Source organism: Mizuhopecten yessoensis, unplaced genomic scaffold (assembly GCF_002113885.1).
Source record: "Mizuhopecten yessoensis strain PY_sf001 unplaced genomic scaffold, ASM211388v2 scaffold10631, whole genome shotgun sequence".
Taxonomy (NCBI): domain Eukaryota; kingdom Metazoa; phylum Mollusca; class Bivalvia; order Pectinida; family Pectinidae; genus Mizuhopecten; species Mizuhopecten yessoensis.
The window spans coordinates 127,401-153,691 of NW_018408643.1; the positions used below are offsets into that span (position 1 = coordinate 127,401).

Consider the following 26,291-nt stretch of genomic DNA (forward strand, 5'->3'; position numbering starts at 1 on the left):
GGACAGCTCACACAAACTGACTGTCTGAAACTCCCTGGCTGTGAACTTGTTATCATACTATACTGACATATACTACTGGACAGCTCACACAAACTGACTGTCTGAAACTCCCTGGCTATGAACTTGTTATCATACTATACTGACATATATACTACCGGACAGCTCACACAAACTGACTGTCTGAAACTCCCTGGCTGTGAACTTGTTATCCACCAATATTCAGAATATTTCAGCACCATTTTATTTTGTATTTTGTTGGTTGTACACAGGTCTCTAAATAAATTAATAGTTTTTATCACATAATGTACTGTGTTATCCAGTGAGTCTAAATGGCGGATTTTTACATTTCAAGGTTGCATGAAATTGTTGTTTTACGCGAATAAATGCCTCAAATCTGGATTATGTGATAAAGAGGATCTTGCACTCGTTTCCATTTCATAAGAAATTTATGAAACTCTTCACAAATCTTTCATTTTAGCTTGCTGAATGGATTTTTTTTAGGACTCGTTTCATAAATCTCATATGAAATGGAAACTAATGTAGGATCCTATATATCTAGCATCCTTGATGTCATTTTGTTCTACCCCCGCATAACGTGTTTACAGGGGAAATTAAATTGGGTTCTGTGCGTCGGTGCGTTTTTCTTGACCAGAGCTCTGAAACCGTTCAAGATAATTACTCAAAACGTTGTAGTTATCAAGCTAGTACTCTAGTAGTGCCTTTTGCTATGGAGAAGTTCCACATCTAAAATTTCTTTTTAGTTACCATGGAAACAGATAGGCCAAATTACAAATTTCAGTTATATGGATCATAGGCCAAATTACAAATTTCAGTTATATGGATCATAACTCCAAAACCGTTCAAGATAACTACCTGAAACTTTGTATAACTATCAAGCTAGCATTCTGGTATCGCCTTTTGCTATGGAGAGGTTCTCTTTCTTTTAAGAAAAATTTGGTTACCATGGAAACAGATAGGCAAAACTACAAAATTTGCGGTTTCCGGAATAAGTTGTCAAAACCTTACAAGATAACTACATGTACCTGAAACCTTGTTCACTTATCATCCTATCACTTTAGTTAGGCAAAATTACAAATTTCACGGTTTCCAGAGCATGGCAACAAAATTGTTCAAGAACTGCCTGAAACTTTGTACAAGCTAGCACTCTCTTGGTGCATTTTGCTACTGGAGGAGTTCTCATTTTGTATATTTTGTTTTTCTTTTTCTGTTGCCATGGAAAAAGGCAAAAATACGAAATGTGAGGTTTCTGAAGCATGATCTCAAACTATTAAAAATAACAAATTGAAATTTAACTTCTACACTTATCAACCTAGCACTCTATTGGAGCCGTTTGCATTCAAGATGTATACAGGAAGTTTTGTACTTATGAAGCTAGTGCTCTTATCAAGCCTTGTTTGATGGGGAAGTCATCAGTGTTTTGTAAAAGATGATCTACATCTAGAGTTTGGAGGTCCTGGGTTCAAATCCCAGTCTGGTCATGCATTTCAAGTATATGTACTGTGTGTATGCTTGGTAAGGGTATACCTGTACCAGGGTTGTAAATAGTGTTGTCTTCAGCAGGGGCGAAGACTTATAAAAAGGAGGGAGGAATGTAGCGGAACTGGACTGGGTCAATCGCCAGCAACCCAAGTAACTTAGAGCGTCTAAGAGTTCAGAGGTCCCAGGGTCTGGCCTTCATTTCATATGTTATCTTTCTTACAATTCCTCTGGTTTGTAAATAATCAAGTTGATACAAGTGTGATTGACAGGTAATGTACAAAGTGAAAAGTCGTCGTATTTATTTGTACTTCACCTGGTACATTAAGTACACGGTGAACTGACCTTGCAATTCAAAGGCTCAATGACATTTGAAAACAATTTGAGCAGAGCTCACATCAATATGTGACACTTGTATATGAATGTGTGAAGCATGTACAATGGACCTGTTAATTATCATTCCCTGAATTGTCATGTCAGTAGCATATTGTAGCAATGGTTTCTTCAGGTTCCTATTTACATCACCTGACGTTTCATTGCCGATGGCATCAGTGGAGTTACATCGATATCATAAGGATATAATTAACAAAGCAAAGGTGTGGTCATAAAACAGTATTATTCAAAATTAAATATTCATAACAAGATCACATTAAAACAATAAATAAATAATTTATTAAAGAATAAATAAATTTAGCAAAAATTATAGAGATCTGCAAGGATTATCTGTGTCATGGGAAATTTCATCATTGTTCATAATCTGAAATATACTGCACTTTTCATGCTCCTTTTAAAGTCATTTGTAAAAAGTTAACAAATTTGATCTTTGTTAACCAATATTTATCCCTATGTTAGTGCCAAATGATGTCACGCAGGTCAGTGTGACATCAGTAAGGACAGTTACTAGGTCTACTTGATGTCACACAGGGCGCCCACTCCCCGGAGGATCCAGTGGTCGGGGTTCTGGTTTGTCTTCAGCACTATGAATGTAATATAGGTGAGGTCTGTGCGGTTAGGTTTCTTGTAGACAGGACACTGATACAGACGCGGGTCCTTGGCTGCAGTAGAGTTGATGGCGAACATGTGGACAACTGGCAGGGCGGTGAACAGTACTTTGGGTGTGGATTCACACAGACGACTGTTCCTCCTGTCCCATGCGGCACCGTCCAGGAAAAGGCCATACACAAACACTCCCTCCTGTGGGGCAGAAAACATTCCTTTAAACTTACATGTACCAGACACTATGTGTAAAAAGGAAACCAATATTTTTTGTCCTTTGGTATTATTACTGGTAAGATTATAGACTGGTGTTGCATTAACACTTTCATTTTTGTAATGAGGAATCTAAACAAAATTCCTTCTATTATTGCTGAAATTGGAAGATTTAGACCAAACAAATGTTAACCAGATGTTTTTGAATAAACACAGAGTAAAACACTTGTGCATGAATAGAACGAGATTTATGAAAATCAGTAGCACAAATTTTTCCTTCCCTTCAAGTTTAAGAAGCCACCAATTTAACCATGATATAATTTTGCGACTAGGTATAACGAAGGGCGAATATAAAGCTGACTCACTGCTGGTGCTGCTGAGATATCCTCTTTGTTCTGTCTTATGACCTCATTGTGGAGAGTGACAGAGTCGAGGGCCCAGCCTTTGTGTGCCCGGGTCACCTCCTGTCTCATAGCCGTCAGGAAACCTGCCAACAATCAAAGATGTTAAAAATCCTCTTGATCAACCACAACTTGATACACATCTACAAATATAATCTGTTTAAAACTTCATGTCAGTCTTTACAACAAATTGCGGATGGACAGCCCAAATATGAAAAGAAACTTGTGATCCAAGGTACCATTTTATGATGGTGGGCTAAAAAGTTACAAGTTGACTTCAATAATCTAGGAAATAGAACATTATCAAATCATATATATATAAATTTTGCTAAGCGATAATCATATGGACTTGAGAGATTCTACTGTGAACATTATCATATCGGAAGCATCATTACAAACTTGTTTACTTTATCTGACGACTTACCTTGTGGGTTGAAGAAGCCAGTCATCCAGAATACATCAGGCCGACCTACAAACACCCAGGCATGGAACTGTTCGTTCCTCTCCAGTAACTCTGTGAACCAGAATCCTAGAGTAGACGACGCCCAGGAAATCTTCCTCCACAGGCTAGGCACTCGTGCATCAAACATATTGTCCAGGGCATCACGCAGGTTCTGTAAAGAAGGGCAGTATTTCTTACGTCTCTTTACTGATAAAATAACTCAAATAAAGGACAAGCAAAGTGGTAGAATTAATGCATTTCACCTTATCTTAATATCAGATTTTAGTCATAAAATGATAAGTATGAAGTAATATTATCAAATCAATCAAGTACAGAATTTTGGCTTTCCTTTAATATTGGATCGAGTTCAGAAAAATTCCATAATGTTAGAGGATTACTTGAAGATGCATACATACCGACATCGGTTCACCTTCAAAGTACACACTGAAAACTTGTCTTCAGAACATGTCTAGTGACAAACTGAATTCTTATGGTCAATNGTTTACAATGATATTGCAGAAGTGAATTTCTCGCAATACTATGTTCATTAGTTCTATGAAATAGTTTTTCTCTGTTGGATTAAGTCATGTAAACAGTAGATGCACCTTGTGGAAACCTCGTACTGCTGTGTAGGACATTGTTTTTTCATAGTTAGCTTGTCGATTGATCATCATATATTTACTAGTACTTAATTTGTAACAAGTGTAACCCACATTTGAAATTTGAGAAAATCTGTCTTCAACTCCTGGGAAATGGTGATAACAATTTGGAACTGTCAAAATCCAAGATAGCTGCCCGGCCATTTTGTTTTTTTCATCAGTCTCAAAATGAAACATGCACAACTTGGGACCAATGAAAATCAATACACTTACTGCCAAAATTCAAGATGGGTGTCTAGAGGCCATCTTTTTTTCTCCAATCATGTCTCTTTAAGAAAACATGCATAACAATGGACCATTGGGAAAAATTGATATAGGCCAGAGCTTTGAAACCTCCTAGCTTGGCATAGTCAATAGAACATTTCTTTTACACACCCACAAATTTTAAAGCAGAACAACATTAAGAGATATCTACTAGAATAGGAGTTTTACAATAGCCGAGACAAAGCAGAACCTGATGGCTTGAGGACTACTACATCAGACAGGTAGAAGCTGTCTATAACACTTACCTCACTCATGATGATGGTTCCGTCTATGGCGAGCCTCACACTACATCAGATAGGTAGAAGCTGTCTATAACACTTACCTCACTCATGATGATGGTTCCGTCTATGGCGAGCCTCAGATCTGTCAGTGTGACCCTAACTTCAAAAATGACCCTCTGCATACGGTCAATTTCCTGCTTCAGGAAGATATTGAGGGGCTGCAGGTGTCCATAGCGTCTCAGCCGGTCACGTACCTGTGTACAAGGATTGTGTTACCAAAGGGTTAGACACAGGAATCTCTCACACCTCAAAAGACTTGTGTATTAATACAAACAGCAAAGAACAAACAGCAGCATCCAATATCATAACTAAACACATTCAGCTTTATATCCAGGCTAGGAAAAGCAACCACCTTCTACCTGGAGTTTGGAAAGGAAATCTCCACAAACAGAAACAGGGAATGCTTTCTTAAAAAATTATAACAAGGCAATTGTTATTGTAAGTGTGTGAATGTCTCCACAGCTTTTGTCCTGTTCAGATTCCATTTTGAATTTGATGAAGTTCGTTAGATACTGCATCCTTGATAGCCCATCAACACAGATGAGGTTATCAGAGTCAATAAAAGGTAGATAAAACATGTCAAAGGAAGTTACCTCAAAGAAACGTAAAGGTAAAAGATAAACGTAAACAAGAATCCTAAAAGCTATGGCTAGTTAAATCTTTTTGAACAGACTTGCAGTTTTTAGGTACGGTAGTTTAGATTTGTAGAAACACTGTTTTGAGATTTGTTTTATCCTTTTAAATTTGATGAGACTACAGCCAGACACCCACCTCATGAGGTAAGTAGTTGCCTGGCAGTTTGCTGAGCATGTCGGAGGCCATCTTGTATACAATACTCTCCCTGGTCTCGCCAGCACCCCCACCACTGTCCTTGGGTTGGATACTCATCATCGTCTCCAGTACTGAAGTACTCAGGTTAGTCTGGTACCTAAACAGTGCATACCAGACTTAAATCATCACTTCAGTGTAAGGAGCATTGCCATCACAGAACAGCTTATGTCATCAGTGAGCCTTTATTGAATTAAACGGGTGTTCTCTGTGTGGGTAGACAACCATTATGCTAACTAATTATAACAAGAGGCACATGGGCCATAACGGTCACCTGATATATTTATACAGAGAGTTGATTTTTGTTTTTAACATAAACAGAAATATTATTCAAAGTGACAAAAAACAATAAAACCACCTTATTCAATATCTAGCATGCAGATTTAAGACTGGAAAGTATTTGAAACTAGAACACTGACAGGTCAGTAAGGGCCCCGTCTTGTGGCAATATATCCGACATAATCGTCAAGAAGCAATCTGCCCATTTAGCTGAGCTTGACGTCTGATATTCGGACTTCAAAAAGAATTGCAAGGAAGCAAAATATACATTTAACATGTACTATGATGTGAGTCTTGTTTCCTTCCACCTCCATATTTGCTAGGCTAACAGAAATGTAAATACCGGTGCAATACTCATTTGTTCGCTTTGATATATTTTATTTCACTTTAAATACCTCCTTCATCAAGAGCCAGGGTCAAAGTCAGAGATCCACTTTGTCTTTGACCTTTGGATGCAAATGACCTTGACCTTTCACCTAGTGACCCTGATCTTTGATTCCGACCAACTTTGCTTCATAATATCATAACAAAATGTCCATCAGTGAAAAATACAAAACTTGACCTTGAACCTTTGGACCTCGTTACCTTGACCTTAGGTCATTTGACTCGGTGCTGACCTTGACCTTTGGTCAGTTGACTCCTTGTTTAATTCTGACCAACATTGCTTCATAGTGTCATAACAAAATGTTCATCAGTTAAATGATACTAAATTTGACCTTGACCTTTGATCTAGTGACCTTGACCATAAGTCAGTCGACTCTTTGTTGAATTCCGACCAACTTTGCTTCATAATGTCATAACAAAATGTTCATCAGGGAAAAGATACAAAATTTGACCCTGACCTTTGACCCAGTGACCTTGACCTTTTGTCAATTGACTCCTTGTTTAATTCTGAGCAACATTGCTCAAAGCATCATAACGAAATATTCACCAGTGGAAAGATACAAAATTTAACCTTGACCATTGATCCAATGACCTTGACTTTTGTTCAGTTGACTCCTTATTTAATTCTGACCAACATTGCTTCATAGTGTCATAACAAAATGTTTATCAGTGAAAAAATACAAAAATAGACCTTGACCTTTGAACCTAATGACCTTGACCTTTTACCTCAGTGTGTCTCTGTTTAGTTTCGACCAACTTTGCTTCATAATGATATAAAATGCTCATTAGTGAAAAGCTACAAAATTTGACCTTGAGTCGGTTGACTCCTTGTTTAATTCTGATCAACTTTGCTTCATCATGTCATAACAAAATGCTCCTCAGTGAAAAGGTGCAAAATTTGACCTGGACCTTTGAACCTTATGACCTTGACCTTTGACCTTGACTTTTCATCTGAGTGTGTATTTTTGTGATTTCTCTGATACGGGGCCCTAACTAGCACCTCTGATTCTAAACAAGGAAAATGAAGAAATTTTATTTTAGCACACAGACTTCATCCGGCCCCACCCTATAGCCCTTGGGGGTAGGGATGGCTCAAAATTTTCAAAGTATCAAACTGTCAACTTAGGGTTATAATTCCAATCAAGTTATCAACATGTAATATTCAGAGTATCATTTGCCATTATAAACCATAACAACCCCCCCCCCCCTCTCCTTCCCCAGGGGTAAACGTGAGACCCTAGGGTAAATTCACAATTTTGGTAGAGCACCTAAAAACCCTTCCATCTATGAAGAGTATTTGATTCTACCATATCTGGTCTTGAGAAGAAGATTATGAAATTTCAGTCAATACGACCCTTTTTTGCCCCACCCATCAGCCCCTGGGGGTCGGTCAGGGCTGATATGTGTATACCATCAAACTGCTATCCAATACTGATAATGCTAACAAAGTTTGAATAAATTCCAATGGAAATGAAACAAATGTTGGTCCCAAATGTGATTTCCCTATATAAACTATAGTAAAGTTTACTCCCAGGGGGAAACGTGAGACCCTAGGGTCAAGAAACTCACAATTTTAGTAAAGCACCTTAAGACCCTTCCATCTATTCTACCATATCTGGATCTTGAGAAGATTTTTGAAATTTCAGTCAATTTTACCCTTTTTGGCCCAGCCCCTCAGGCCCCTGGGGGCTGGGGACCATATAATTCACAATTTTAGTTGACCTTTGGCCATGGAAGGTTTCTGCAAAATTTCATTGAAATTGGTTCAGGGGTTTTGGAGAAGAAGTTGAAAATTAAAATTGTTTATGAACGCACGACGGATGCCCCGGACAAAAGGCAATCGCAATAGGTCACTTGAGACTTTGTCTCAGGTGACCTAAAAAGTAATTGCGATGTCTCGTCACATTTGAATCACGTTAAAATGTATAAGATATGGTCCAAACAAGCAATTGTTTTCATGGCCATAAAAGTAGGTTACAGTGACCTAATTACTGTACATTTCCCTCCAAATAACATCTCGTTGTATAGTTTGGAGTTGCATACATTAAACAATTCTCACCACATTGGCCAAAACAAGCCAGACAGACATCACCATAGCCCAGTTACAAAGGTCCCATTTAACATTGTGCATATAAAGAGGAAACCACTCGATATAGAGAAAGGTGTCTGCAAAAATCACATTCTTTGATTTAAGAAAACAATCTTAGACCTTTTCGAGATTCGGATGGGACAAAAAACTGCCAAAATCCGGAGTATAATGATGACACTTTGTAAATTATTTACTGGAACAATAACAGTTTGTGAAACCCTTGTCATTTGTGATATATCGTACGTGATGTCAGCGTTGGTGTGAAGACCTAAGGCCTCCGGCGAGTCCACCAATGGCAGGTTTTCTATGAAAGCCATTGTGTCATCAATGCTCTTCACTTTAGGGATCTTGTAGCCGATATAGAACTGGAAACTGTCGAGGAACATGAAGTCTCCAAACCACACCTATACAAAACAGGATCACGAACAACAATGTGTTAAGGTCTGTGATTAGTCGCACATTTTATATGTAGAAGTATCGAAACTGGAATTTTGTCTGACAAGTTATTAGATCCAAAACCATCAAAACTTATAGCCAGAAAGTATTAAGGATACAAAGAATACTATATAATCTTTGAACAATACATATATGTACAATTTTAACGATGAATATGATGAAATAATACCTGAAATTTTTGTTCATAAAGTAAGTGTACGAAGGTCATTAACTTACTCTTCCAAATGTGTTGAGAAGGCGCTTGTCATAATCGTCAGTAACTCTGCCTCCATACTGGACCTCTCCTAACATGTACCTCACAGTGTTCCACGAGATACCCTGTACAATCACAGATAATATTGACACCCTGTACAATCACAGATAGTATTGACACCCTGTACAATCACAGATAGTATTGACTCCCTGTACAATCACAGATAGTATTGACTCCCTGTACAATCACAGATAATATTGACTCCCTGTACAATCACAGATAGTATTGACTCTATGTACAATCACAGATAATATTGACTCCCTGTACAATCACAGATAATATTGACTTTGTCAAGTTATGTCAATTTGAATAATGTCACTTTACCCATAATGAAAGAATGAAAATTTAATTATATTTCCCCTATTGAGCCTCCTCCTTCATCAATGAGTCCCCTTTGCCGAAGGATGATCCGCACCAAATATGGTTTCAATCCCTAGACCTAATGAGGTTACAGCTTAAAATCCCTTTTCTCAACCTTAAGGAGTAGGTTTTAAAAACATAACTTGACTTAAAAAGTTAAATTTACCCAGCAATATGAGGCCAGTAATAGCTAAACAGGTACCTGGGGCTGAAATTCTGTGTCCCTAACAGCCCTACATAATATTTTAAATGCTCATTCTTTTGTACCTTTCTGGGGTCTATGTCGTCAAGATGGTTCTGAACAAATTGGACACTGGCTGTCCAATCAGATGAGTTGAATTCGTAAGGAATGTTCCAACCAAGTGGTCCAAACTTTCTCCTCTCCTGCAAATCAATAAGTGAAAATAATATGATGTTTTTACCTTCTATACAAGTGATTCTTTACAACACAGAAAATATTTAGTGCTATATATATATATATAGCCTACAAAAAGGTAGCTGAAGCACAAAAATTAGACATTTCTTAAACCTGAGAGTGTGTCACAGCTTGATGTACAGGTCATAAAGGTTTATTGTAAACAAATTCACGTTAATATCATAGTGTGCAAGGAGATACCAATTAACAGTTTTATGATCGTTGACTTGTCAAGTCTACCTGTACCAGTGGAGGAAGGTGAACCCGAATGATAGTTTTATGATCGTTGACTTGTCAAGTCTACCTGTACCACAGTGGAGGAAGGTGAACCCGAATGACAGTTTTATGATCGTTGACTTGTCAAGTCTACCTGTACCACGGTGGAGGAAGGTGAACCCGAATAACAGTTTTATGATCGTTGACTTGTCAATTTACCTGTACCACGTTGGAGGAAGGTGAACACAAATAACAGTTTTATGATTGTTAACTTGTCAATTTACCTGTACCACGGTGGAGGAAGGTGAACCCGAATAACAGTTTTATGATCGTTGACTTGTCAATTTACCTGTACCACGGTGTGGATGAAGGAGACCCCAAATAACATGGGCTTCCACTGCATCATGGTATTGATATCCAGATAGTCCTGTGTGATGCCTGCGTACGTACGCTTCAGACCTGCCTTGATGCCCTGTGGTGGTTCGTTGGTGAACTTGATGGAACACTGCAACAACAAATTAAAGCTAAGCAAGGATATGAAGATTACCCAAAGTTGAGGCCAAGCAAGGGATTGCTGTAGTGATGGGAATCAGAAAACACTTCATGTTTTATGATTGATTCTACACTGGTAACTCACTATAATTGTAATCAGACTTTATCATTCTCGTATTTTGTATGCTTGACTTACATCTGGTGCAGTCACTCATTCATATGATACTTCACTCCTATTTTCCTATTTGTCTTAAATAATAGCATAAGAAATCACAACTCAGCCTATTACTGAAGGATCTATACCCCTGGCACATGTTTGTTTCCAGTTCTACATATTCTAAATTTTCTATGCCACCCCCATGGGTATGACATTTAGCATATTGACTAATGTCTTATAACAATGGAAAGGAAAAATACCGTAGTGCAACATCAAAGCCACAATAAAATGTGGTGTCATAATCAGTTTTCAATAGGGCAGAGAATAAATAATACTGATATCCATTTATAATTTTTAACACACATGTGTATTATTGAAAAGATGGGTGAACAAAATCCATCACCAATGGTGGTGAGGGTATTCCAGAGAAATGTCAACCCTTGGGGTTAGATTGTTGAATGTCTAAACCCTTGGGGTTAGATTGTTGAATGTCTAAACCCTTGAGGTTAGATTGTTGAATGTCTAAACCCGTGGCTTGAAGCAAGCCTTTGGTGACACAGGAACATCACCCCTCAGGTTAAAATTGCTCAGTCATATATATATACCTTCCTTGTTGGGAAGGATTCTGTTAATTTATTCATATTTTACACTTCCATTGTACTTTAACCTTGCTGTGTGCCAACATGATAACACATTAAGACGTTTATGAGTGGAGTATTGTGCGGATGAAGTATACCTGTAGAAGACTGATGGGGAAGGCAGGATGGACCTCTGTTGTGATCCACACTCGGAAGTCCTCGTGGACATGCTGTGTATCCACGATTGTCTCCAGTAACTCATCCATGAAGTCGAGACCAAGATGGCAGTTCTGCAGCATGGCAAAACCACCCTGGCAAACAAAACAACCACACAACTGTACTGCTTGTTCCAGGTCCAGTCTCTGAACTCTGTAAGACTTTACTGGTAGACTGGTGATGCAGCTTAAAAGAACCTTACAGTAGGATAGCTTCAAGATGGACAAACTTGACAAAACACAATCCTAATATTGTGGCAGTTGTGCTAGTACTCATTATGTTAGATGTACAAGAGTTACGTTCAGTCTTAATTGTATCTCTTGTTCCCTTAAGGTCCGAGTCATCAATATTAATGTTAGTGGTAATGGTATGTCATACCAACTTTAGAACACAGCAACTGCCAGCAGTATAGGGTGAAATTCTCCGGCTGTTTATACCCTTCTTACTACACTTATGATACAGAATACTCACAGTTTGCATGAAGAGGCTGATAAGTTTCCTGGCATGAACTTCCTGTCCTTGCCCCATGGAAATAGCTCTGAACTCTGAAATGTTAAAAAGACATTAACATTGACCTCAGTCAAGGCCATGTTGAGGTTTTACAGTCTTAAATGTGACCTTGAACTTGACCCAACAACCCTGAAATTCGAACTAGACTGAGTTATTATGGTCCTTTGAATTTGTGTGAAGTTTGATTAAAATCCTTCAAGGAATAAAGACGCTAGAGCACNCCCCCCGTTTCACCGGTAAGGGGACATAAAATAGATAAAGCCTGATGGAATTTTAATCCATGCACAGAATTTGATCGTTCTACATTTTTTTTTAAATATTGGTAAAATATTTTCCCTTTGGGGCCCTGCCCTGGCCGCTTAGGGTTAGGGTAGAAATCACAATTTTACAATTTGATACCAATTCCTTCAAGGATGATTCTGACCAAGTAAGAATAATTTCCTGCAGAAAATTAACAAAATATACCCAAAAGTTTTATTTCCCTATATAACCTACCAGTATACCAGTAGTTACCTTAACCCCCTCCCCAAGGGAGAACGGATGGCCTGGGGGTACTGAGTTTGACAATTTTAATAAAGTCCCTGATGATCTTTTCATAAATGCAGAGAAATTGACTGTAGTACCTCTGAGTCTGGAGAAGAAGATTTTTGAAACATTGGTTAATTTTTCCTTCAGGGCCCAGCCCTGGGATTGGGTTAGGTATCCAAATTTTACAATTTTGTGGCCTCATGCACCAAGGATGATTTTGACCAAGTTTAAAAAAATTCCATCTACTGGTTCTTGAGAAGAAGTCGAAAATGTAAAAAGTTAATCCATAATAAAACCTAACAAAGTTACAAACAGGACGGGTGAAGGGACAATTGTCGTAATTTATCATAATTTTAGTTTAAATGGTTTTGGTGTTTTCTACAATGACCATAGAATAGGCATTAAAAAACTGCCATCTCAGTCTAGTTGCTGCTAATACCTAAGTAAGGTGACTTACAGAGGCCACTCTATCAGACTGGTGGGGTCAAAAATGAACAGCTACGCTGGTCCCATGGCTTAACTATGTGTAAGTGACTTAAAGAGGCCGCTCTATCAGACTGGTGAGGTCAAAAATGAACAGCCACGCTGGTCCCATGGCTTAACTATGTGTAAGTGACTTACAGAGGCCGCTCTATCAGACTGGTGGGGTCAAAAATGAACAGCCACGCTGGCCCCATGGCTTAACTATGTGTAAGTGACTTACAGAGCCCCTCTAAAGCGTTGGTGGGTCGGAGCCCAGGGACTGCAGACTTACCTAGGTTTAATTTCTTACAGAGCCCCTCTATCGGGTTGGTGGGGTCGGAGCCCATGGATTGCAGACTTACCTAGGTTTAGTTTCTTACAGAGACCCTCTATCGGGTTGATGGGGTCGGAGCCCATGGACAGTAGGCTTACCTATAAGTTTAGTTTCTTACAGAGCCCCTCTTAAGGGTTGGTCGGGTCGGAGCCCAGTGACTGCAGACTTACCTAGGTTTAGTTTCTTACAGAGCCCCTCTAAAGGGTTGGTGGGGTCGGAGCCTATGAACTGCAGACTTACCTCGGTTTAGTTTCTTACAGAGCCCCTCTATTTGATTGATGGGGTCGGAGCCTATGAACTGCAGACTTACCTAGGTTTAATTTCTTACAGAGCCCCTCTTATGGGTTGGTGGGGTCGGAGCTCAGGGACTGCAGACTTACCTAGGTTTTGTTTCTTACAGAGTCCCTCTATTTGATTGGTGGGGTCGGAGCCCATGGACAGCAGACAGATCAAAGGTGTTCGGTTGTCACTCTCGCCCCATGTCGTCTCCATGTTGAGGATAACAGGTTCAGCGTACTGCTGTCCCATCGCGTCCCCTATAAACTTTCTGGCCTGAGGAATTGTTCTGTCAGGACACCATGATCTACAAACAGCTGATTGGAATCACTACATCGTCTTCTTCAACTCTATAAACTTTATCTTTTGGAGTCAACTAGATAAATTCAATTTGATCAGCACATGCACAAAAGCCAAGTGACAAATATTATACTTATCGGACTCCCAGGAAAAAAATTGAACAAGAGGTAATTGTTAGCTCCTTGTGTATCAAATAATTACAGAAATCCTGATAAGTAACAGTGGCAGACAAAATTTGCCCATATTTTCCATACATCTGTTTTGGCTCTCCAATATAACACCGAGCATTAAATACTGGCAATACATTGGTAAAAAGAAACCTGTTGTTTACTGTTTTCATTATAAACGGTTATGTTTTTTGAACTGCAAGGTTTCTACAATAGCACTTTCAATGAGATTTCCAAGAAATACCATGTTTTTTCATTACTTTTTTTCAAATTAAGTTCTATATGTCATACTTGGTAAATTTCTGATGCATTCTTGTAATAAAATGTAATATTACAAGAAACAACAATGTAATACTTTATTACTCAGGTACGTTAATTTATTTCTTGGATATGTTGAAATGGAAAAGCATATTTTAATTTACGAGCCAAAAAGAAGGCATGGTTCTTTGCTATTTCTTGTTTACTGGTTTACAAAATTTATCCTAGGGTTCCCTCCTTTGCCTGTATACAGTTAAAATGTGCTGCAGGATTGAGGGGCCAAATCATTGAAGATTTAATACACCTTTCACTTTTCATGAAATGTAAATCTTCTTATGTTTCTCATCGCACACCAACACAAAATTTTAAATACATCTGGTCAACAACCTTGGTACTCATTGCAGTCAGAATGTATGTAAACAGATGGATGGACAGAGTGATGACATAATAACGTTTCACTTTTGGGGGGCTTAAAAAGGTGTGGAGTAACTGGAACGTCAACAGTACCTTATGAGCATCAGTTTGCGGAAGGAGTCGAGCGAGGCACTATAACCATCTGGGACCTGTTCCTCCTCTGGAGCCTCGGTGTCAAACCATGCCTTCCAGGCTTTCTCATTACGAGATACCTTCACAAACAGAGACATTATAGCATTAAGTCTGTTTCCTTACTCTCCCTTTCCTTTGTTACTCACAATGAACATCTTGTAAATGTTTTAGGACTAGATTACCATACGTATATATAAATATACATAAAAAATAATTAAAGACCAGAGTTTCTTCGACTTCCCTAGTGCTTTCTCCTCTTCATCAGGGGAATTGTTTATTCATGATATATATATATGTAAGTGATGCAATGTCTGGTAATCTTTCCCATTTTGATTTGGCAAGCTTAATCCTTTCAGTGAATATTTTCTTCCTACTCCCAAAGGTGCCCGTGCATTTTCAAAAGGGAAAATACTAGGACATACCTGTTATTAATTACACCCATCAAAACTATAAAGTAATATGATATTTATGCTAATATTGACCTAGTCTGGTTCAGATTTCCATTGGGGCGGGACACTCACTGTAACTGTGAAAAAGGCCAGTACCTGATTAAGAATTTCACTGAACTGGGGGCGTCCACTGAGCTGTACGAGATTGAGCCATGTCACGTCCATAATCCACCGTGCTGGTTTAGGGGTCACAGCGTTCAGGTCCAAGGCAGCACCACCTGTCAACAGACCATCACTATGCTGATCAAACTTATCAGTTCACTGGTCAAAACTTAGTAACAGTGACCTGTATAGACATGTTTGAAACTCCTACTGCACATTTAATGTCAGTGTATCACCATGTCAAATCTCAGACTTTCAGGTTCAGAGATAATCTACAGAAATGAAAGTTTGGCATACAGATGGACACAATGATTGTTATGAGGCACCTTTGTCACCAATGCAGGGCCCTTATAAATAAAATATTTTTAACAATTGACCTGTTGAATACCGTCTATACAGTAGAATCTGCTCATGTGATAACTTTTATTCAGCGACCATCTTCCTTATGCGACCATTTTAATATCCTTCCAATACATTTCTCTATGCAATTTCAATGTACAGTAAAAAATAGCAAAAATGAATCCCAAAGGACCTATTTAACCTTATACCCAGACATTTGGTACCAACATACTGTCAGTACTGTTAGATGGTTGTCGCCAGCAGTATGATGTTAGATTTCTGCAGGAAACTGACCTTTATACACCTTGGTTTCTGGCATTTAGATGTCTCAGTCTAAGGGAGAAATCTGGCTAGGAACAACTTTAGACTTGGTATTGTGAGACGTTCTGAGGAGAAGAACATCAGTGTGGCTCCAAACAGCTCTATAGTGGTTAAGTCATATGTCGACAAGGAGATACCTTATCATCCAACATGTGTCTTATTACAGCCAGCAAGGGACTGTATTACTTCTCAGTCACTTAAGACTTGAATCCCGCTATGATGAATTCTCGCTACAAACGGACGAGGAGTTTAAATGTCCAGCTATTCAACATGTCCAACACCAGACTATGGTCATTGCATCCCAAGAGGTTCTCTGTGAGATCCCCCCATCAATATTGAGGATACGAAAGATGCGGAGACTGAGGAATTGCGTCAGCAGTTTGATGACATATTGGAGAAATTTGATATTGGCTCTGGTACCCTCTCAGGGGATAACGTTGAAGGAGTTAGGAACATCCTGGCTGGGTTTGAAGATGTGTTCTCCCACAATGATAAGCACATTGGATTTGGCATCTCATCATGTTGAGGAATCCCACTCCTTTCAAGCAGAGACATCGACGTATCTAACCGTCCATGTATGAGGAGGTCAGGAATTATCTGCATCAGCTGACAAATAATGTAATCATACGACCGTCTCATAGTCCTTGGGCTTCGCCTATTGCATTAATGTGCAAGAAAGAAGGACAGTTAAGGATGTGTGTAAGTTTCAGAGAATTGAATGACAGGACCATAAGGACTTCTATGCACTTCCAAGGATATAGGAGATACTGGACGCTCAGACTGCTTGTAAGTATTTCACCATCTTAGACATTAAGTCTGGTTATCATCAGGTGGATATATATCTCATATCTCTTCTTTAGTGCATGTGTATAATTGCACTCGCCATGACTTTCACCATTTCATCAGTTGTTTGGCAGGGAGCCATAGTTACCAGTAGACATAGCGTTCCCTATAGACAGCGACTCAACATCATCGCTATCTGAATAGGTTGATAACCTCCTCAAGGCAAAAAGGTTGAAGGATTCATACCAGCTGGCATCAACCTTAGCTCACAAGGCTAAAGACTGACAGAAAGTGCAATATGACAGGAAACAGAGAGGTGCTACGTCAAAATATTATCATTTGAAGGGAAACACAAGCTATCGGTAATCTGGGAAAATCAATATACAGAGTACTTAAACAACCAACAAGGACATTCCTATGTACATAGCACAAGTGGAATCCGGAGAAGGAAACCAACACTTCACCCCAACAATCTCCTTCCAAAAGGTTCACTATATAAGAGACCCATTCCAGCGAAATGCTGAACGAAATCGGTGTTGCCACAGAGTGTTCACGAGATGACGATGACTACTATGTTTACCAATATGCCCGTACCGTAGGAGTTGATTCACATTACTCAGAGGGACCAGTACCTTCTGATAACCTGTGGAAGTGATCCCCCTTCAGAACCAAGACGACCAAGTGTTGTTGCTGAGGAGGTTGATGTTGTTGGCTCTTCTTGTGAGGACCAGCTCTCCGGAGGAGAATGTCCTTTAGTTGGGGGAGAACAACAGGATCAGGAAGTTGAGAGGGTTGTGGATGGTTCTAGATAAAGCACCAGACAGCGAGTACAGCCCACTTGGCAAAGATCATGTTTTTAGGCAGCAGGTATCATCGTCCCAGGATATGACAACTTGGAGTTCCCGGATGGCATTATTGGAGACGCTGGCACAGCAGGGTATCTTAACAAGAGTGTCACCGGATGTAGCTCAAGTTCTGATTAACAGTATCTTTGGAACAGTGTGAGTTTTCGGCTTGGATATTGTTCTTACAGATACATGAATTACATTATTGTATCAGTTTGTGGTATTTGTAATATTGTTATATTACTTGTATTCTGCCTTGTATTTTGGAACATGTAGTTTCTAAAATTTATTTAGCATGCTCCCTTAAGTTGTGAATTATATGATTGATTATACCAGGGAAGTTAGCTTTTGTACATGACCAGGATGTCATATGTTAAGTAAGGGGAGGATGTAACACGTCATATGTTAACCCTTAGGCTGCTACGCACGGCATATGCCGTTTCTCGGTCTGTAGGTTTTGATCGGTAGCCAGAAAGTGTGAAGTCTGTTGTTGCTATACCAAACCCCAACATGTATAGTAGAAGGCTTCTGATTGGTTGTTTTGTCATTACTTTCGATATTCCCGGCAGTGTACGCTAGTAATGACCAAAGGTGTGCGAGAGAATTTCAAATCGAAAAAAAAAGTCATAAAAATGGCGGACATGTATATTGAAGCGATGAATATGATGGTAAAAATTTATTCTCCAGCATCACCTACGATGATAATAAAGGTTTTGAAGGGTTTGACGTGGTTGATGTGGAAATACTTCGGTGTAACATAATATATAACTTACCAATGAACGGCTTTGTGCCCTACACAAACAGGAAAATATTGGCGGACTAAGGCGCACATGTCGTCAGCAGGTGAGGCCAAATTGAACATTGACATTGATACGTTTTGAGCCGATTTAATTCTTCAAACTTTTTATCGATGATTTAATCATAAACTAGACCGTAGCCAAGATATATCTATATGCCAACTGTGACAATAAATATATTGAATAACGACCTAAAACCTGTAGCAAATCACATGCAATTCTTGACAAAATACCAGACCTTTTTACCTGAGAAACTCCGTGTAAATGTACAGCGCCTTTGTCAAAAATGAAGTTTACAATCTCTGTTATCATTTGCCAATCACATTTGCGGACAAAAATAATTTTAAAATGATTTTTCTTTTGCTTAAATACGATTAATAAAAAGTTTCACCTTTTCTTACCTTTATTACCACCTGTACAGTTAAATACTGAAGCAACTTTAGAATTGAAAACGTTAACATAAACGCAATACAACAACAAACAAATTCTCTTATAACTTTTTTTCACATATAACAAATATTTTTCAAGTTATGCACATTTAAAAATTCAAGTAAATTAATTTAAATTTCAATAATTAATCCAGCAGTGGTGTCCCTTTACATAGAAATCAATTTTAATGTAGCAGCCTAAGGGTTAAGTAAGGGGAGGATATAACATGTCTTATTACCCCTTTGGCTTTGAGAAAAATCTAGGAATCTGATTGGTTAAAAACTACAGTGTACCAAACCGCATTCGTAAATCTCAGGGGGTATACGGTCATGTCACATGATTCTCAGCAGTTATACGGTGGAATAACGTGATTTTACAAGGGGTATACGGGTCACGTGTCTTTGTGTCTTGCGGCCGGGCAACAGGAGACAACTCGCATTCGTCGTATGCTTCGCTGATAAAACGAAACTAAATGAGGTACTGTACCATTTTTATCTGGACAACAGAAAAGTTGACTCAGAGTGGTTATAAATTCGTTACACAGATTTTTGTCAGGGTATACGGGATGGTATGACCCTACAGAAACCCTTTATGGTCATACCATCCCGTATACCCTGCCAAAAATCTGTGTAACTAATAATATGTTAAGTAAGGGGAGGATGTAACAATGTGCAAATACTGATGTTTTATTAATGACTGTGATAAAAAGTTTTTAGATAACATGAATTGAGCAAGAAAAACAAAGCAGCTGCCATGGAACGTTATCTACGAATACAGTGACCAATGCAATCTTTCAAAATGATATATTGCTTTATTAATGGAGAATTAACTTTAGAGTGGGATAAACAAGAAAGGTGACAATGTTCACCTGTATACAGATCATTAACCCTTTCACCCCTTTAATAAAACTTTAATAAACTCTTCCATAAATTGATCTGGACGAGTCCATTATGATCTACAGTGTTGAGAGGGTTAAGTGAGATTTGTACCTTTGATGAAAGTCTGGAACTCCTCAGGTCTGACCTGTCCCTTCTGTATGTTGATCTTGAAGGTTATTAGCAAAGTGAAGAGGAACTTGTGTTCCTCATACAGACTACGACAGGTGTAGCGGAACACCTCAAACGTCAGGAACTCTATGATGTTATGAATTCTTTTGGCTGGGACTGGGCTCTTTTCAGACCTGAAATTAGCGAGGAAATCAAACATAATAATCAGCCATGTAACTCTGTCAATTGCATTTGCATGCATTTTAATTTAAAACATTAAGAGTCTCAGACATGTTTATTTTCAGGCTTCTAAACCAACCAGTGATAATGACTCCACACCAAGGCAGTAACAAAACAACAGGCTATTGTCGAGGATAATATGAACTTTTTCACACTAAATACCACAGGTTGCAGTTTCCCATTATAGCTAATACCATTTACTATAAAATGAAATGTATAGACATTTCATCATGAATTTCATAACTAAATGGCCCTACTTCAGTTTAAAATTCATGAATTCTATGGCTAAAATCTTCATATAGAAGGAAGTTCTCCTTTCCTTGCATTAAATACTATCTAAGAAACAAAATGCTGACCTTAACTAATTATAAATGAACGTTTTGTTGATACTGTTGTCTTACTTATGCATGGAGATGTCAAACAGGCCAAGGAACTGTTTGAGGGAAGTCTGGTACATCTTGTTGACCATGCTCATGTCACAGATCAGGAAATACAAGATGCTACCTCGTGTGGCCACTGTCAAATGTAAACACAGTGTGAATAGATTGATCATGGAACACACAGTGTGAATAGATAGATCATCTAACAAATGACAAAATGATAATTAACCCTTATTATCTGTGCAATATGAGGTTGATGTTATTTTTTAAAAAGAAGAAAATGACTTTGGAGAAATAGATCAGTACAGTGTCTTAGCTTTTAAGAGTCCAATACTTAAAAAATTAAAAATCCTACAGCTTCAAGATGTTATTGTGACAATGAAACATAGATCTTACTGCGAAGCACTTGCACAAAACTTGTACTGTATCACCTACATTACTGAACCTATTTGTTTGACAAAAAATTGAGAAATTTTGGAATTCATAGATTACGTTTTTCAAGGATCAATCTACAGCAAAAATATAATCACTACAGTACATATGAGTTATGACTTCTCATGACACGTTTTGTGTTCACTATGACTACAGTACACATCACTATGACTACAGTACACATGTACACATCACGGACTACAGTACACATCACTATGACTACAGTACACATGTACACATCACGGACTACAGTGCACATCACTATGACTTTACCAGGTCTGTACTCCTCTCTGGCTTCGTTGATCTTTATCTCAGTTTCTGCAGCCACAGTCAACTTTTCACTGACCTCTGCTGCGGTCACCTTCGTGTTGGACAGTACCTGTATGAGGGACTCATCGTCCACAAGGGAGCCCTGTCAAAATATTTGTACACTTTTTGAAATACAAGAAGTGGCATAAACTTGCGAATTTCCAGTTAGACTTTTTGATATTCTTCATGCAGAGCAATTTCTCGCCATTCTGAATATTTGTATGTACTGTGAGAACAGATACATATTGCAATCACAACTACTTTTAACCACATCAGGGGTGTCTACTCACTTTCCGTTAAAAAACATATAGGAGTATAGGAATTATGCAAAAGTAAGTAATTTAGAGGATTTTCTATCCATGTTTTGTACTTAAATTCAGGTTTTAAATGCTTCATACATGAATTATTATCATCAAATAACACCATCCATTGCTATGTCCTTGTATCACAAATAAAGTTAAAGACTTCAAAGTTTAAGGTTGTGTTAAGAATGCTACCTATAAAGTGACAGACCTTTGTGCTGGTGAGTTTGTACAGTAGATTATCCTCCAGCTCCTGCATCTTCCTCTTGTTCACAGTAACGTCTAACATGAGCTTGGCACGGTCAGCCTCCAGTTCCTGTACACACAAACACACCCGGCTTACTCCAATGTTAACATCAGTGGGTCTAATACACGGCTTTCTATTCAACCCTTTCCCGTTCAAATTGCTTCATATTCAAGAACAGTGTAAAGAAGTATGAGCCACAGTTTTAGCAGCTATACTGATATCTATTATTTTCTCTACTCAATATGCAAGTGATTAAATTTACCTGACCATTACAAGTTGTTCCTAAATCAACATATTCAAAACATTACAACAAAACAAGCAGCAACCAAAGGAAAAGTAAAGTTATACTTGTCCTTGACATGAGTCTGGGATAACCTACGTTTTTCTGTCCTTGACCTGAGTCTGGGATAATCTGTTTTTCTGTCCTTGACCAGTGAGAGATAACCTATGTTTTTTCTGTCCTTGACCACAGTGAGGGTTAAAGGATAACCTACGTTTTTCTGTCCTTGACCACAGTGAGGGATAATCTATGTTTTTCTGTCCTTGACCAGTGAGAGATAACCTATGTTTTTCTGTCCTTGACCTCAGTGAGAGATAACCTATGTTTTTCTGTCCTTGACCTCAGTGAGGGTTATAGGATAACCTACGTTTTTCTGTCCTTGACCACAGTGAGGGATAAGCTACGTTTTTCTGCCCTTGACCACAGTGAGGGATAATCTACTTTTTTCTGTCCTTGACCACAGTGAGGGTTATAGGATAACCTACATTTTTCTGTCCTTGACCACAGTGAGGGATAACCTATGTTCTTCTGTTCTTGACCAGTTAGGGATAACCTACGTTTTTCTGTCCTTGACCAGTGATGGATAACCTACAATTTTCTGTCCTTGACCACAGTAAGAGATAACCTACATTTTCTGTCCTTGACCACAGTGAGGGATAACCTAAGTTTTTCTGTCCTTGACCACAGTGAGGGATAACCTATGTTTTTCTGTCCTTTACCACAGTGAGGGATAACCTACATTTTCTGTCCTTGACCACAGTGAGGGATAACCTAAGTTTTTCTGTCATTGACCACAGTGAGGGATAACCTACGTTTTTCTGTCCTTGACCACAGTGAGGGATAACCTACGCTGTCCTTGACCGCAGTGAGGCATAACCTACACTGTCCTTGACCACAGTGAGGATAACCTATGTTTTTCTGTCCTTGACCACAGTGAGGGATAACCTATGTTTTTCTGTCCTTGATCACAATGAGGGATAACCTACGCTGTCCTTGACCACAGTGAGGGATAACCTACATTTTTCTGTCCTTGACCACAGTGAGGGATAACCTACGCTGTCATTGACCACAGTGAGGCATAACCTACGCTTTTCTGTCCTTGACCACAGTGAGGGATAACCTACGCTGTCCTTGACCGCAGTGAGGCATAACCTACACTGTCCTTGACCACAGTGAGGATAACCTATGTTTTTCTGTCCTTGACCACAGTGAGGGATAACCTATGCTGTCCTTGACCACAGTGAGGCATAACCTACACTGTCCTTGACCACAGTGAGGATAACCTACGTTTTTCTGTCCTTGACCACAGTGAGGGATAACCTATGTTTTTCTGTCCTTGATCACAATGAGGGATAACCTACGCTGTCCTTGACCACAGTGAGGGATAACCTACATTTTTCTGTCCTTGACCACAGTGAGGGATAACCTACGCTGTCCTTGACCACAGTGAGGCATAACCTACGCTGTCCTTGACCACAGTGAGGGATAACCTACACTGTCCTTGACCACAGTGAGGGATAACCTACGCTGTCCTTGACCACAGTGAGGGATAACCTACGCTGTCCTTGACCACAGTGAGGGATAACCTACGCTGTCCTTGACCACAGTGAGGGATAACCTACGCTGTCCTTGACCACAGTGAGGGATAACCTACGCTGTCCTTGACCACAGTGAGGGATAACCTACGCTGTCCTTGACCACAGTGAGGGATAACCTACGCTGTCCTTGACCACAGTGAGGGATAACCTACGCTGTCCTTGACCACAGTGAGGGATAACCTACGCTGTCCTTGACCACAGTGAGGGATAACCTACGCTGTCCTTGACCACAGTGAGGGATAACCTATGCTGTCCTTGACCACAGTGAGGGATAACCTATGCTGTCCTTGACCACAGTGAGGGATAACCTACGTTTTTCTGTCCTTGACCAGTGAGGGATAACCTACGCTGTCATTGACCACAGTGAGGGATAACCTACGCTGTCCTTGACCACAGTGAGGCATAACCTACGCTGTCATTGACCACAGTGAGGGATAACCTACGTTTTTCTGTCCTTGACCAATGCGGGATAACCTACGCTGTCCTTGACCACAGTGAGGGATAACCTACGTTTTTCTCGGTCATGATGACACGGCCTAGTAGCTGGTCCTCCAAACCTTTCATAGTAACAGTGAAGTCTATGATGGCTGTCCTGGCGCTCACCTACGATCACAAAAACATGCAGCTATTTAGTAGAGCATACTGCAGTGCTTTATACTCCACATACGTAATCAATAAAATCAAGAATTGTTCAGAAATATTTTCAATGTAAACATTTCCCCCATGAAATCCAGTTTTCTTTGATTTAATAAAAAAAATAAAAAAATTAACCATTACATGTCAAAACATTTTACAGATGTTTTCGATGTTTTCGAAGATATACACATACATATATATCCGAGCCGTTTAAATACTGAAATAGTGTCCATCTTCTGGTCAGGACAGATTGGAATCAATATAAAATTAATTCTTTATCGTAATTATAATTTTTATAACTCGTTACTCTTTGAACAACTGATCTAAATCTGAAATAAAACTAAAACTTTTGAGGGATTGTCTATAATAATAAAACTTTACCTCCGGTGAGTAGGCAGGGTTCGGCAGTTTGGTTGTAATGTACAGGTAGAATTCGCTCATCACATCACATTCTTTGTCTCCTACTTTGACCTACAAATGTCCATCATTGTGAATGTAAAGTTTGTAATATGTTTGTATCATCCTATATAAAGAGTTGCTTGTGCAGCAGTCTGTATTGGGAGGCACCATCTGTCTTATAGGACCACCTTAATCCCTTTCAAACGTTTTACTACTGTATACCAGGCAAATTCGCCGCAGTTTAATTTTTGCCTTTTCCGCCAGTTGTAATGGGCCGAATATCATTACAGCGAACATTAGTAAACAACATAATATACATAGTAGTTAAATGTGAGTGGAGAAATTAAAACTGGGTGAATAAGGATGATTCTGACGAATGGCGAAGTTAACACTGGGTGAAACCTTCTGTAAGGTATGGTTTTCTTTTCAGATATTATTTATCAACGCTAAAGTCATGCCAGAAAAAAATGTGCCCAACACACAGTAACAGATTATGGTACAGAAATCCATACCGCAGAATTATATTACTTTTTATATATAAGTATGTTTCATAAAAATAACAACATCAAACATCTACCAAAAACTTCATCAATCACGACGACAGCACAAGTTTTACATAGCCGTACAACTTCAGCTACTGGTAGGGGGCTAGATCGTCCTGGTTTTACATAGAACACTGTACAACTTCAGCTACTGGTAGGTGACTAGATCGTCCTGGTTTTAAAGAATGTCCAAGAATCTTCTGCAGTGGAACTAAGGAGTTGGTATGGTTAATACAGACATCAGGATTGTACAAGGTTTATAGATAATAGGTTCCTCATCAATACATGGAACCTCTTTTCAAAGAATAAAGTTGGGTGTAGGCAGGAGAGACACTGTAATTCAAGAAACTTATACCTGTCACATTCTAACTTACCTTGAATGTTGATCCAGATTTTATGAAGTTTTTCTCCAGAACATTGTCAAGTGCAGGGTCAAGTTCCTCCCCAGCATCCTCCAGCAGAAGAGGGCGCCCCAGGGACAAAGCATCCTCAAGGTGGGAGCGGAAGTATTTGTGGTTCAGAGATGTCACCTACACATCAATGACATTAGGTTACTGATTGGTAAATCTAATTTTGTCATCAACACATCTAGTTCATATGTATTTATCTATGATTCCGATGTCTGAAGTTTTTATTTCTATTTTCTCTCTCTCATCTTTTTAAACAAGAGGCCCAATGGGCCTGCATCGCTCACCTGGTATAAATCTCACACATGTAACCTTAAAAGTGATCTAAAATAAAGCTACAGGCAAAATATCAGTATTTATGATTAAAATTCATTCAAAAGACCCTGTTAATTTTTTTTAAAACATTTCACCCCTGTGATTGAAAGTTGAACAAAGTCATTATGTTGAACAAATTTTATAGCCTTTCATCTCAGGATGCAACTTGCAAAGTATCAACATCCTGGGACCCATGGTTATTCAGAAGAGGTCGTTTAAAGATTTTAAACAAATTTGACCCCTGTGACCTTGAATATAAGTCAAAGTCATTCACTTTAACAAACATAGTAGTCCTT

General features: G+C 38.9%; 1 protein-coding gene across 1 annotated transcript in view; it reads right to left on the reverse strand.

Annotated features, from left to right (window-relative positions):
* Positions 1-2,207: 2,207 nt before the first annotated feature.
* Positions 2,208-26,291, reverse strand: part of LOC110461507 (dynein heavy chain 8, axonemal-like) — a 123,008-nt gene continuing 98,924 nt past the window's right edge. Inside the window, exons 70-90 of the mRNA XM_021514993.1 lie at positions 25,648-25,803; positions 24,714-24,803; positions 24,207-24,299; positions 21,783-21,887; positions 21,234-21,372; positions 20,550-20,664; positions 19,912-20,102; positions 15,403-15,524; positions 14,819-14,937; positions 13,691-13,893; positions 11,948-12,021; positions 11,419-11,571; positions 10,383-10,538; positions 9,670-9,786; positions 9,006-9,107; positions 8,577-8,737; positions 5,525-5,681; positions 4,795-4,947; positions 3,532-3,721; positions 3,072-3,193; positions 2,208-2,691 (exon numbers count right to left, since the gene is read on the reverse strand). Coding sequence (XP_021370668.1) covers positions 2,404-2,691; positions 3,072-3,193; positions 3,532-3,721; positions 4,795-4,947; positions 5,525-5,681; positions 8,577-8,737; positions 9,006-9,107; positions 9,670-9,786; positions 10,383-10,538; positions 11,419-11,571; positions 11,948-12,021; positions 13,691-13,893; positions 14,819-14,937; positions 15,403-15,524; positions 19,912-20,102; positions 20,550-20,664; positions 21,234-21,372; positions 21,783-21,887; positions 24,207-24,299; positions 24,714-24,803; positions 25,648-25,803 — 3,006 coding nt within the window. The 3' untranslated portion in view covers positions 2,208-2,403. The remainder of the gene's footprint in view (positions 2,692-3,071; positions 3,194-3,531; positions 3,722-4,794; positions 4,948-5,524; positions 5,682-8,576; positions 8,738-9,005; positions 9,108-9,669; positions 9,787-10,382; positions 10,539-11,418; positions 11,572-11,947; positions 12,022-13,690; positions 13,894-14,818; positions 14,938-15,402; positions 15,525-19,911; positions 20,103-20,549; positions 20,665-21,233; positions 21,373-21,782; positions 21,888-24,206; positions 24,300-24,713; positions 24,804-25,647; positions 25,804-26,291) is intronic.